We start from the raw sequence: 12929 nt of genomic DNA on the forward strand, positions 1-12929 counted from the left end.
CCATCTATGAAGGGCTCTTTGCCTGCAGAGTACACCTCAAGATACTGTGCTATCCACAGAAGCTCAGTTACGAATGGCATTTAGGGAGGGGTGGCTCAGGGGTTAAGAGCATTTGTTCTTGCAGAGAGCCCAGGTTTGATTTTCAGCACCCACACAGCATCTCACACATTTACACCCCCAGTCCCATGGAATAAAAATGCCCTCTACTGACCTTGGACACTAGGCTCATGGTGTAAGAAAAACACTCAAGATTACACATAAATCTTAAAGGAGAAAAAAAAAAAGACATTTAGGCCTGGTGTGGTGGAACACACCTTAATTACAGCTCTCCAGAGGCAGAGGCAGGAGGATCTCTCCGAGTTTGAAGCCAGCTGTCTATATAGCAAGTTCCAGGACAGCTGGGGCTACAAAACCAAAAAAGAATTGCATTTAATAGAAAATAACTACTCTAGAGCAGTTTGGACATAGCATATGTGAGGTTTTTTTTTTTTTAATCAAACCTATTATGTTTAAATATGAATTGGGAAGATAGAAGTGGATTCCTTGACTTTATAGATGTTCATTATCTGTTAAAGTAGGAAGACCATATCCAACCTGCATCCACATGACCATCTTGAAAGGGAAAAACTAAGTGTAAGGCTTAATATTGGAATCAACTAACAGACATACCCCTGGGTGGGTCTGTAAGGGCATTTCCAGGAAGGATTTACTGAGGGGTGAAGGCCCTCCTCCGTTTCCTAGGTGAGAGTCTGGACATAAGGAGATCCAAGGGGAAAGCTTCCTGCCTGTTGGTTTTCACCTCAGAGGCTAGTCAAAGCCTAGCTTCTGCCTTCCAACGTGGACTAAAGATCAGGTCTCTCCTGGGGGCTGCAGAGATGACTCAGCAGTTAAAAGCACTGTCTACTCTTCAGAAGAACCAGGTTCAATTCCCAGTGTCCACATGGCAGCTCACAACCAACTGTAACTTTAGTCCCAGGGGATTCAGTACCTTCCTCTGACCTCCACAGGCACTGTATGCATGTGGCACACAAACATACATGTGGACAAAACACCCATACACATAAATAAAAATAGTAAAGAGAATTAAAGATCAGTGGCTCTCCAGGATTCCTCCAGGCCTTCAGCACCAGACTGGAACTGCTTCATGGACTGATCAGGTACTGGGTTCTCAGCCTCTCCAATGTCTAGAGAGGCAGCCATTGTTGAACTATTCAGCCCATACAGTGTTCCAGGCTCACGTACCTGGAAGGGCCGGGACATGGGATCCACAGCCTTGTACTTAGCACACTTGACTAGACTGTTCAGTAGTTCCTTTACTGCCTTAGCCTGAGTTTCCTCCTCTGTAGGTGGACTATCTGCCCCGCTGAGGACGTCTGGAGGACTCTAAGGGCTCAGTGAGAGTACGACCGGCTGTCTCTACGGAGGACCGCTCCACAGTGGTCTGAGCACACACACCCCACCACTCCCCATTCAGACAAGCAGATCACCATCACACTAAATTCTGTGTCCAAATGTTGCTTTATCTTTCTGTAAGGAAGATATTCACAGTATCAAAAGTAAAGAATTAAAAAAACAAAACAAACAAAACAAAACAACAAAATCAAACACAAAGAGAGCAGTGTTGGGCCAGCAGTCCCATCAGCCCTTGGCTCACAGGCCAGCCCATCCCTGGGCTCTGAGTGTCAAGGCTGCATAGCACCAGGAAGCGGCTCTGCTGAGGTCCTGAAAGGCCCCGCACAGCATGGCATCCGTTCCGCTTTTGGTTGGTCAGGGTGGTGGGAGCAGGGAGGATCAACTCAGGTGGAAGGAGGAGGAGAAACTATATCTGCAGCTTGAGTTGGGGCCTTGAGATGACCTGAAGTCGACCTGGCAGGGCTGAGGGGGAAAAATGGCAGAATCACAGTGAGAACCAGCTCCAGCCCCACCTCTCCCCATCCTGGCCCCAGCCTGCCCTGCTGGCTCTGGGTTGGGAGTGGATCACAGCACCAGCCTAGGGCCAGACCCCTGCTGGCTCTGGGTTCCTGTGGAGGTGGTAATAAGTTTTACTCTTGTTTCTTGGACTGAAAACAAACAATAGACTTCCCGAATGGAGATCTGAAAATTTCCAGTGGAAAATGAAATTTAAAACTGTCCAGAGGTTCTGTCAACATACGGGACAATCTTTGAGAAACCAAACCTACAGCACATCTGTCCAGGTCAGGGCTGTGTGAGAGCTTGGTTGCTGGTTTTCTCACTGACAGACACTGGTGGAGGCGAGGTCAGACTCCTGAGGTTCCAAGGAGACAGCCTGGGCTGGGCCCTGAGCCTGCCAGCCCTGCAGGCTCCTATACTGCCTGAAGATGATGGGGAGACTCAAGCAAGTGCACTCATGAGGGTGGGGAGGAGGGCGATGGCCTTCCTATCTTGGAAGAGATCAGCCAAGGCAGAAGATGGCTGGATTAGGTTTCCTAGAAAACCAGTGAAATGTGGGTTTAGTGAGGAGGTATAACCTTTTTCTTTCCATAGGGGCAACAGATAAATGCCTGGGGTCTTTGCTATTCCTTGTTCTTGTGGTGGTGGGGAAGAAAGGTAAGAGGGTGCTTTAGCCTTACAAGATGCCCTTGGGGTGTGGTAATCCTGGTGTGGTCCAAGGAGCCTGAGGTGACTCTGAAGAGAACAGTGTAACTTGGAGGCAGCCTGTGCATGACACAGGGGCCTCAACTCTGTAGACTTCAGGCCCCTGTACTGCCCTGGGGAGCTGTTCAGGGTCCAGGAAGCTCACCACTTCACCCCCGAGAAGAAGTTTTTTTGTTTTTTTTTTTTTTTTTTTTTTTTTTTGGTTTTTCGAGACAGGGTTTCTCTGTGGTTTTGGAGCCTGTCCTGGAACTAGCTCTTGTAGACCAGGCTGGTCTCGAACTCACAGAGATCCGCCTGCCTCTGCCTCCCAAGTGCTGGGATTAAAGGCGTGCGCCACCACCGCCCGGCCCGAGAAGAAGTTTTTAAAGCACAAAGGAGCATAGAGACAGATGGGGACCTCAAGAGTCCCCATATAGGAATCAGGCCATCTGTCCAAGCCTCCCACTGTAGTCAGGGTAGTTATGTAGTTTTCAAACAAAAAGACATGATACAAGTACACAGCACAAGATTAAACATGGAACTGTGGGGCTCAGACATAAAGAGCAGGCTGCTCTCCCAAAGGAACCGTGTTCAATTCCTAACACCCACATGGCAGCTTGTAACTGTCTGTAACTGGGATCTGACACCTTCTCATAGACATACATAAAGGCAAAACACCAATGCACATAAAAATAAATTATTAAAAAAAAAAAAAGGAGGCTGGAGAGATGGCTTAGAGATTAAGAGCACTAGCTACTCTTCCAGAGGTCCTGAATTTGATTCCCAGCACCCACATGGTGGCTCACAACCATCTGTAATGAGACCTGGTGCCCTCTTCTGTCATGCAGTCACACACGCAGCAGAACACTACACCTAATAAATAAATAAACACATCTTTAAGGAAAAAAAAAAAGACAAGGACACGAATAGCCTTGGGCCTTAATACAGTGTACAAACTGCCTAGATATTCTGCAGTAAAGTTCCAGTTTTGGGCACATAGCCCGAAAACATTATCCAATATATCAATAGTTCAGATAAATGGATTTGTGCAGGTATCTGGAGGGAAGGCCAGTTTCTTCCCAAAAGCAGCTTAGCTACTAGTTCCTCAGGGAACATGTCCTACTGGGGAAGAACCCACCCTGACACCTCCATGATTAGCATTGACCTGGAAGGTCTTGCTCTAGCTCACCTGCCCTCACTGTTCCCTTGGGGATGGTCTCTTCTACTGCTTAAAGTGGCTGGCACTCAGACAATCTGCACTGAGGAAGCAAATGGGACTGAAGCCCAATGCCCAAGCACAGTGCAACTCTGTTAAGTTTACTGGGAGGGAGGCTGAGCCCCAGTGATGCCATCCTAAGAAGCAGACCTTCAGGAGAAGCAGCAGCAAGATTCAGGGAGGGCCCGACTAGGGAGGTGTGATGAACAGAGGCCTTGGGTGAGCAGACACACAGAAAAAGACAGGGTGCAGATCATCAGTCACTGAGCCTGGATATATGGTTGCTACAGGGGTGAAGAAAGCGGGACAGCAAGCCTCAAGTCCTCCTCCCCAGACACAGAAATCAGAATGACTTAGAGGGGCACAGAAAGTGGCGGGTCATGGGAAGAATAGGGTGCAAGTACCAGCTGAGGTCTCTGCCTCACTGAGCTGTGCTAGGAGTGGTTTTCTTGAGGCTGAAGTTGGTCCAGTTCACAGCAACTTTCTGACGAGTTTGCTTTGCAGAATCCAAACAGAACCTATTGGGTTTAGGAAATATGGATAAAACATAGTAAGAAGTTCTCTCCTGTTCTCACTGGATCCTGCCACTACACAAAATATGTTCCATTCACTAAGAAACCAGCTGCAAGTCCAGAATGCTAATGTATACTATAATCTCAGCACTCGGGACTGCCATGAATTTGAGGCCTGGCTCTAAACAGGCACAGCGGTTTCCAGGTGTTTGGGTTTGACAGGCACGAGAACCTCATTGGCTGGAGAACTGCACACAAGGCCAGGGGCAATGCGTGACAACTGCTGTGGGACACAACTTGTCCGTCATCTCTACCTCACCCTCGCTGCACATGGTTTTTACCCTCAGACTTTGGTACACACTGCCCCGTGGCTGCCATTTTACCTGGTGAGCTCAGCTCAGTCTTATTCACCTTTCCCAGAAAGGCCTCCTCAATTTCCAGGTTGGTGTGAAGGTACCGCACCCCCCCCAACAGTGTTCCCGTCACGCCTTTATGCCTCCACCAGTACCAATCAGCGAGCTGTGTATTTCTGAATCTCTCCTTGTCTAGACTGTTCCTAGATCCTGACCCACTAGAAGAGAAGTACAAATAAAACCCCAGCACTTGGGAATCAGAGAATGGAATCTCTGGGAGTTTGAATCCTCCCTAGTTTACATAATGAGTTCTAGGGCAGCTAGGGCTACACTAAAATTCTGTCTGAAATGAGCAAGAAATAAAAATATATAAAGCTGGCTCCTTCTCCTTATGCCCTGCACCTTCTCAGATGATAGATCTTGCCAAGTGGCTACCTGGGTTCAGGCTACATGGAGGGCCTGGAAAGGTAATGAGGATCCCCATGGACTTTCTCAGGCCCGAGACACAACATGGGTCTCGGGAATGGACATGGGGAGAAGCAGGCAGCATATACCTACCTCTTGAAGTACTCCACCTCGCGGTCTGTCTCATCCATCTCCACCCCATCCATGTCCTTGGGCAGGAACACATCGTCTAGGAAGACACAGCCAGGAGGGCTCAGTGCCCATGGCCAGGCCTCTGGGGTCATGCTGGGGGCAGTGCTGCCCATACACGGGGACTGCCCTCCACCCCGTGGCTTGGTTGGGGTGGGGGTTCAGCCACTTGGTTCCTGGTGCACTCACCCAAGGAGGAGGCTGACTTCTCCTGTTTGCGGCTCCGGCGGTTGCGGCCTTTGCCCTGGGACAAGCTCTGTGGCCTTGCTGGGCCTGGGGTCTGCACAGATTCCTGCTCCAGAGTCCGTGCCTTGGCCTCACCTGGCCAGTTCTGCCAGGAACTACCCTTCTTCTCAATTTTGGGGTTGTCAGCCCAACTTGGTCCTGGCTGGCTCCCCCGGATGCCCTCTCCAGGTTCTGCGCAATTACCCACTTTGGCAGGCTCTGGGCCCTTGCCTGGCTGCTTGGAGTTAGATGTCTGGCTCTTGGCACTGGGCGCCTCTAGGTTGCCTGGAGGCCCGGAGGCCGGACCAGCCTCACTCTTCTTTGTTTGACTTCCCTGTCTCTTGCTCTTTCTTTGCTTCCCACCTGTGGTTACAGGCTCAGCCGGCTCCTGCTTGCAACTGGGAACTTCCTTCAAACTTTCCTCAGAGCTTAGGTTGCCTGGCTTGGGTGTCTTGACCCAGATCACCCGGGACAAGTTGGGCACAGTGTTGAGTCGTCTCACGAGCCCATTCTCAGGGGTACCAGGAGGGGGACCCCGTACCTCTGTCCATGCTGGGTGAGGGGCTCTTCTTTCTGCCCATGGTATGATTGGCTCACTTGGAGCTTGTAATGTGTGGCTCTGAAGGGAGCCTAAAGTCAAAGGGGACAGGTCAAGGTTGATGTCAGGCTGTTGCTCAGAGGAGCCATTGAGGTCTGAAGGGGGTAGAGTCTGGGACTGAGGTTCCACAGTCCCCTCCTTAAAGCCACCGCTATCCAGGTTGAGCTCACACATGCTGAAACTGGCACAGAGGGAGTCTTTGACGGTGCTCTTGATCTCCTGTAAGCGGCTACTCAAGAAGTTATTGACTCGGTCCAGTTCCTGGTCAGGCCATTCTAGGAGCCTCTCCCTGGCAGGTCTTAGCTCCTGGCTTCCAGAAACACGATTCACCTGCTTCAGAGCTTCTGTTGCCAACCGGGCCTTCTCTTTCTCCTGCCAATAGAAGAGGCAGTTTCAACAGAGGTCTGCTAGTGATCAGGTACAATGTGACACCTGACACATCAGCCTGGAACCTAGCTTTGCCAATCACTTGCTGAAGGCAGAGACTTGTGATTTCCACATGGTCCCCAACCTTGCAGGAATGAGGGGCAATGAAACCAGACAATATCAAGTTTTGGGGTGAAGTACAAATAAGCTCCCGAGGATAGGGTTTTGACAGTTTATTCATCATGAGCCTGTGTCAGTTCTGAGCCTGAAAAGGATAGGATCTGCTACCTAGGCAAGAGTGAGCATGAGCTGGAATAATTCACTCACTCCCCAGTTAGGCCCAGTGGACTCATCTGCAAAGTTGAGACTGGTGTGGGAGAATTATCTGTAACCTGTCAATCATGTTTTAAATAAACGCTGATTGGCCAGGCAGGAAGTATAGGCGGGAAAACCAGACAGGAAGTAGAAATGATACAATGAGAACAGGAGAATTCTAGAAAGGAGGAAGTTGATTCCTACTAGTCCTGCATAGATCACCGAAGAAGCAGCATGTGACCTGCCAGCTGAAAAAGGTACCAAGCCATATGGCAAAACTAGATCAGAATAATCGGTTAATATAAGCTACAAGGGCTAATAAGTAGCCTGAGCTAATGGGCCAATCAGCTTTATAACTTATAGAGATCTCTGTGTGATTTTCTTTGGGGCTTGCCGGCTGTGGGTACCGGGCGGGTCAGAAACCCCAACAAGCAGGCCCCGTTCGTGTTACATGAGACAATAATTCTGGAATAAAGAACAAAGTGGGGATACATGACCATGGATAGGCAGTCTCTTCAATTCTGTAGGTAGCAGGGAAAATGTGTTATTATTATGCAGTCTTAAAGGAAATAAGATGTAGGAACTGAGAGGCTCTGAGTGGCTGACTAGTGCTGTATTAATGAAGAGGGACATCTCTTAAAAAGGTCTCTCACTGGGCTCGAGAGATGGCTCAGTGGATAAGAACACTGGCTATTTTTCCAGAGGTCCTGAGTTCAATTCCCAACAACCACATGGTGGCTCACAACCATCTGTAGTATAGTCTGCTGTCTTCTTCTGTCATAAAGGTGTACATGCAGATAGAGCACTCATATACATAAAATAAATAAGTCTTAAACAAAAGTCTCTCACTGCTCAGTTAGTTCCGTATGTCCAAGTCCACATCTAAAGTATCCTATAGCGTACCATGATCAGTGACAGGGCCCTCACAAGATTAAAGAGCTTGGGTGAAGACTGGGAGGCCTCAGTCCCAAGAAGCTGGGTCCTGTAAATCATCTTTGGCAGACTTGAATTAGATCGAAAATCAGTCTGTGGGCTTAGTTATCCAAATTTGTCTGCCTAAACCCAAGAAACCAGAGGCTAAAAGAAGGCCTCTACAGGGAGCTAGGAGTCGGATGGGAGGGCTGTGGCAGGGCACCACCTCACGTATTTCCAACTGCCTTGCAAACTGAGGGGGAGGCAGAAGGAAATGAACCGGAGAGAAAACTTCCCATCATCTCAGAATCAAGGTAAACATTGTGATCCTTTGGCCCAGCGGGCAAGCGTGTATTGTTAACTCTTCTGAACACTGACTAAATACCTAAACTCAGTTTTCCTTAGTGTTCTTTGGACCAATCACTTCCTCTCTTTGAACCCTACCTTCCAAGTTTGTAATTTAGGAGAAAAAGTTGCTCTGAGGATGGCTATAAGGGTTGGTGCCAAGTCTCCTTCTCAGGTGAGCAGACATGGCCTGGAGCAGTGTACTGGAGACTGTAGGGATGGGCTCTCCCTGTCTCCTGAGTCAGCACAGCCTGGCTTCTGGTTATTATGGATAAGGAAGATTTTACTCACTCACAGAATGTTTGCTATTATGTCCAGAAAGTCTGAAAAGTACTGGTGTGAGCAGCGCCTCCTCATTACAAACACTGGCATCGAAAGGAGAAAGCACAGAAATGCACAGCGGTTCCATGCACAAACCTGGCTCTGTGTAGCAAGTCATTTTTTAACCCCCACCATTGCCCTTGTTGCATCATATTGCCAAATTTACAGATGTGAACCTAACCTTGGGCAAGAATACAAAATTAGTTCAAGGTTAGGTGACTAGTAAGAGGCAAAACCAGGACAGGGCAACAGGGGTGACTGAGAAGTTCCAGACTTTTTAGTTTCATTTGCTCACTGACTGTACGGCAGTGGGCTGAGCTCTGCGGGTGCAGCTGGATACAAGACACAAACATGGTCTCTGCTTCCCAGCTTCAGTCAGCCAAGGAAAAGAAACATAAATGGACTGCTTAATTCAGAGTGACAATGTCAGATGCTACAGGGCAGAGAGTACAAGGTGCTGTTAACTCAGCCCGGGTCATCCAACAGTTCCTGGATCGCTACTGAAGGGTGTGTGCAATTATCCTGGAAAAAAATGCGATAAATGCATTCTAGGTGGAAGGAACTAGTAAAATCATGGAAAATGATAAAGCACATCAACGGGAAGCAAAAACTATGCAGAGGTAGTTTTGTTTTTACCAGAGGAGGTGTGGTGCCTAGAGACCTTAGGAGAAAGGAAGGTAGGTTAAAAAGTAAGGCTGGAAGATGAAGCTGGTACGCTAAGCAGCGGCTGGATCCTAAGGAGCTCTGCAGGTTGTACAGAAGTCTGGGTCTGAGTCTGAGGCAGTCGGTGCTTACCAACCAAAGGCTCTAAAAGCAGACACTGTGGGTGGAGAAAAGTGGACTGGTTTGAGCTGGGGGTGAGCGATTATCATGGAGAAGGATTTTTGGGGTTAGGCAGGAGGATAAAATGACACATGTCCAGAAAACATTACCCACCGCTACAGTTGCTACAGAGGCCCCCTTAATCCAAGCACCCACGTGCCAGGCTTCTGCCCAACTTTCCGTGCATCATTTCATTTCATCCTCACAACCATCTATGACCTAGGATCCTGTCATTCTCATTTTTTTTTTTTTTTTTTTTTGGTTTTTCGAGACAGGGTTTCTCTGTGGTTTTGGAGCCTGTCCTGGAACTAGCTCTTGTAGACCAGGCTGGTCTCGAACTCACAGAGATCCGCCTGCCTCTGCCTCCCAAGTGCTGGGATTAAAGGCGTGCGCCACCACCGCCCGGCCTGTCATTCTCATTTTATAGATGGAAAAACTGAGGCTTACAGATTAAGTGATTTGCCCAAGGTCATACAGCAAGTGCGATCAAGCTGAGCTTCAAACTGAAGTTCAATTCCAAGGCTCACTGCTTTCAGTCACAATACACTTTCCCATGACAGTGGCCAGTGTTCAAGGTCAGACAACAGGGTGAAGTGGCCCCCTTTACTGAACAGATAATGGAGAAGAAAAGGCAGGCCTCTTATGTGACATACTGAGTTTGAGGTACCTGCAGGATGTCCCCAAAGAGGACCACTAGTTAGCAGAGATGCCAATGTCAAGTACAGGGTAATAATACTAATTAGATGGCTTCTCTTTCCCAGAGAAATGTGCTCTGTAAAGTCTAGGCGAGGGACAAGAACTCACAAAGGAGAAAGAGGTCGGAGAGGTAGGTGAGAAATATGGAGAAGATGGTGACCCCACTGCCTCTTTCTAGGCCCTGCTTGCCTGAAAGCCAAGGAGTTAAAGACAAGGTTTAAAGGGGCGCACGAACAAAAGGGCAAAGGTCACTTAGTGAACAACTATGACAGGCACATAACCAAGACATAACTTGGACTTGGCAATAAAGTGGTGACTGAGGGTGTGGACAACAGTCTTTGGTTAGGTGACAAGCGGGGAGTGAGAACAATGAACATGGATGTACGGCTTTCAAAAATTACCACTATGATGAAGGAAGCAAACAGGGAGAGAGCAGGAAAGGCTCCAAATTTCAGGAACTGTCTGCCTTTGAAACTCAACAGTGGGCACAAAGACATGGGATGGGAGCCAGACCAGAGGAGAGACTACAGATCTCCTTGGTAGAGTCTGGGTTGGATGGAGCCGAAGACATTTACCAATCAAAAGCTTTGAAAATAGAGCAGGCAGCCTAAGGTGGGCAAAAAAAAAAAAAACAAGAACAAACAAAACCAAAAAACCTATATGGGGCTTGGGGTGGGAGAAGGACAACACTTCCTTTTGATGAGGAGGTGTGTCCAATGGTCTTTTCCTTGATGAAAACAGATGTGAACGTACTTGCTAAAAAAAAAAAAAAAAAAAAAAACAAGGGCCGGGCGATGGTGGCGCACGCCTTTAATCCCAGCACTCGGGAGGCAGAGGCAGGTGCTAGTTCCAGGACAGGCTCCAAAGCCATAGAGAAACCCTGTCTCGAAAAACAAAAAAAAACAAAACAAAACAAAACAAAAAAAAAAAAAAAGGGAAGGCAGTTGAGAGCCTCAGGCTGGAGAAACAGTCTGACAAAGGGCCATGTGAATGAATGTGCATGACAAGGAACAGGACTGGGGACTACAGGTCAGCCAGGCAACAAGTGGGAGAGACCCAGCTGAGTGTCACATAAACACTGTCACATGCTACCTCTGGGTGTAGAAGGGGAGAGAGGACAGATAGGATGGGATGCAGTTTTTCTGAGCAGATGCGACAGATGGGCAACAGGCAAGGAAGTGACGAGAACTGGTAAGAAAGAGAGTGACTGAGTGATGGGTCAGATCACTTTCTCTTTACCAATACTCAGCTCAGGTGAGTGAGTGCTAGATTGGCCTGGGAAGAAACGAAAGGGTCAGATGACAACATTAAGTGGATAAAGAAGAATGGCTGTGAGGTTGCAGATGGCACAGAAAAGAGTGCAGCTTCAAAAGATCAGGGACTAGTCCCTAAAGGCAAGAAAAAGAAAGTAATGTCTGAAAGTGAACAGATGTTTTGACCCACCTCCCGAGGTGGTAGAGCAAGCAGTCATCACTAAATACCTATGGGGAAGTTGGATTTTTTGATGGCAGCCAAACTAGTTAAAACCAGCAGGGGAGGCTGATCTGGCACTGAGACCACCTATGTATGTTTGTCCTTACCTACAGGCTAGGTCTAATAGACAGTGACTGTGCAGGGAGCTTAAGATCAGAACGGTGTGATGAACGGCAGCCTAGAGAGATATAAGTTGCAGGGGAAGTAGAGAAGCAGACTCCCCCAGGGTGGTTGCAAAGCGGGGAACACCTGAACTAAGCCCTGGAGAGACATCATTCAGGAAAGGTATACAGGTTTATAAAAGGCACCAGACCTGGGAACTACTGAGCATGCCCTTTGGGGACATGCTTAATGAGGCCAAAGACCACTGTAACCTACTGAACACCTCTGCAGAGCAAGTGGGTGGGAGCAATGGAAGGTTGAACATTCTATGACAGTAACAACAGGTTCACTACTTCAGGCTGCAGAAGGATCTTGGTTGTCCTTGGGCTGGAAAGACGGAGAATCACTTCTGCCTTCCAGAGCTCTAGGGTTGTTTGACCACCCAAGAAATAAAACTAGCTGGCTGCCAAACCAAATCTCTTCAGACGGTGGCTCCTGCATGAGGTACCGTGCAGACGCAGCTGGGAATAGGCAGGCGAAGAAGTAATGAAGCTGCAGGTGACAAGCCATCAACCCCAGGGCTCATCTAGCAGCAGGGCTGTCCAGGAATAGCTCCCTGGGTTTAATCCTCCACTGAGGACTGCTTCATTCCCATGGTTTCAATTACATCTCTGCGCTCGCAACGCCTAGTGTTATGGCCCCACTTGCACTTGAATGGCTCATAGGAACCTCTGAGTCAAAGTGCCCCTACTGCATCCAGTCTTCCGCAACTGCCATGTTGGCTCCATCACAGGTACCATCAGCATACTGGCTGAGACACCCAACTGTGCCATCGTGCTGCCATTAGGGTACCCAAGCCTGCAGCTCCTGCAGTCCTACTCTTAGTCATGTCCCCCTTGGTCTTGTGTTTCCTCACCTGGGGTATCAAACCTAGTTTTTTTTGCCCTCATCTTCCCACATGCCTTCTGTACTACCACACTGAAATCAAAATACAGACCTGACAAGTGCTCTATTTGATGTCAAGCGTCAGGTGACAGCCGCTCAGCTGGAGCTAAAGTCAAAGCTGCTCTTCGATAGGGCTCTGAGGCTATCTTCTACTTCCACTACCTGCCCCACTTCTCTGCCATTTCAGCTTCGGCTTTACCACCCTGCCTGTGAGATGTGCTGTGCCTGCTGCCAGGAGAAAGGCCCTCCTGATGAATCTGTCCTTACTGCCTGGGACTCAGAGGGTCAGCCAACCTCTTGTAAAGCCACTTATGGGCAAGAGAGGGTATGTCCCTCACTCTTGGTACTTATCACACTCTATTGTGCTTGTCCCATTGTGTGTCAGTCTCTTCACTGGACTAAGCCCTCAGGTAAGAACTTAAGTGTTACATTTTGGCTCCCAGTATTTGTGGACGTACTTGATGAATGAATAAATAAATGACCAACTGTAGCAAGTCCTCAACTTGGAGGACTTGAGCAAGTAGCTTGTATCTGAGACA

General features: G+C 48.4%; 1 protein-coding gene across 14 annotated transcripts in view; it reads right to left on the reverse strand.

Annotated features, from left to right (window-relative positions):
- Positions 1-1499: 1499 nt before the first annotated feature.
- The window catches only part of Fam193b (family with sequence similarity 193 member B), a 35516-nt gene continuing 24086 nt past the window's right edge, over positions 1500-12929 (reverse strand). For 13 of the 14 annotated variants that reach the window (XM_057787167.1, XM_057787165.1, XM_057787168.1 and 10 more), the window contains 4 exons: positions 5460-6465; positions 5235-5310; positions 4216-4329; positions 1500-1875 (listed from right to left, as the gene is read on the reverse strand). In XM_057787167.1, the coding sequence (XP_057643150.1) occupies positions 4233-4329; positions 5235-5310; positions 5460-6465 (1179 nt within the window). In that variant the 3' untranslated portion in view covers positions 1500-1875; positions 4216-4232. The remainder of the gene's footprint in view (positions 1876-4215; positions 4330-5234; positions 5311-5459; positions 6466-12929) is intronic. The other variant, XM_057787166.1, reaches the window with a different exon arrangement.

Source organism: Chionomys nivalis, chromosome 13 (assembly GCF_950005125.1).
Source record: "Chionomys nivalis chromosome 13, mChiNiv1.1, whole genome shotgun sequence".
Taxonomy (NCBI): domain Eukaryota; kingdom Metazoa; phylum Chordata; class Mammalia; order Rodentia; family Cricetidae; genus Chionomys; species Chionomys nivalis.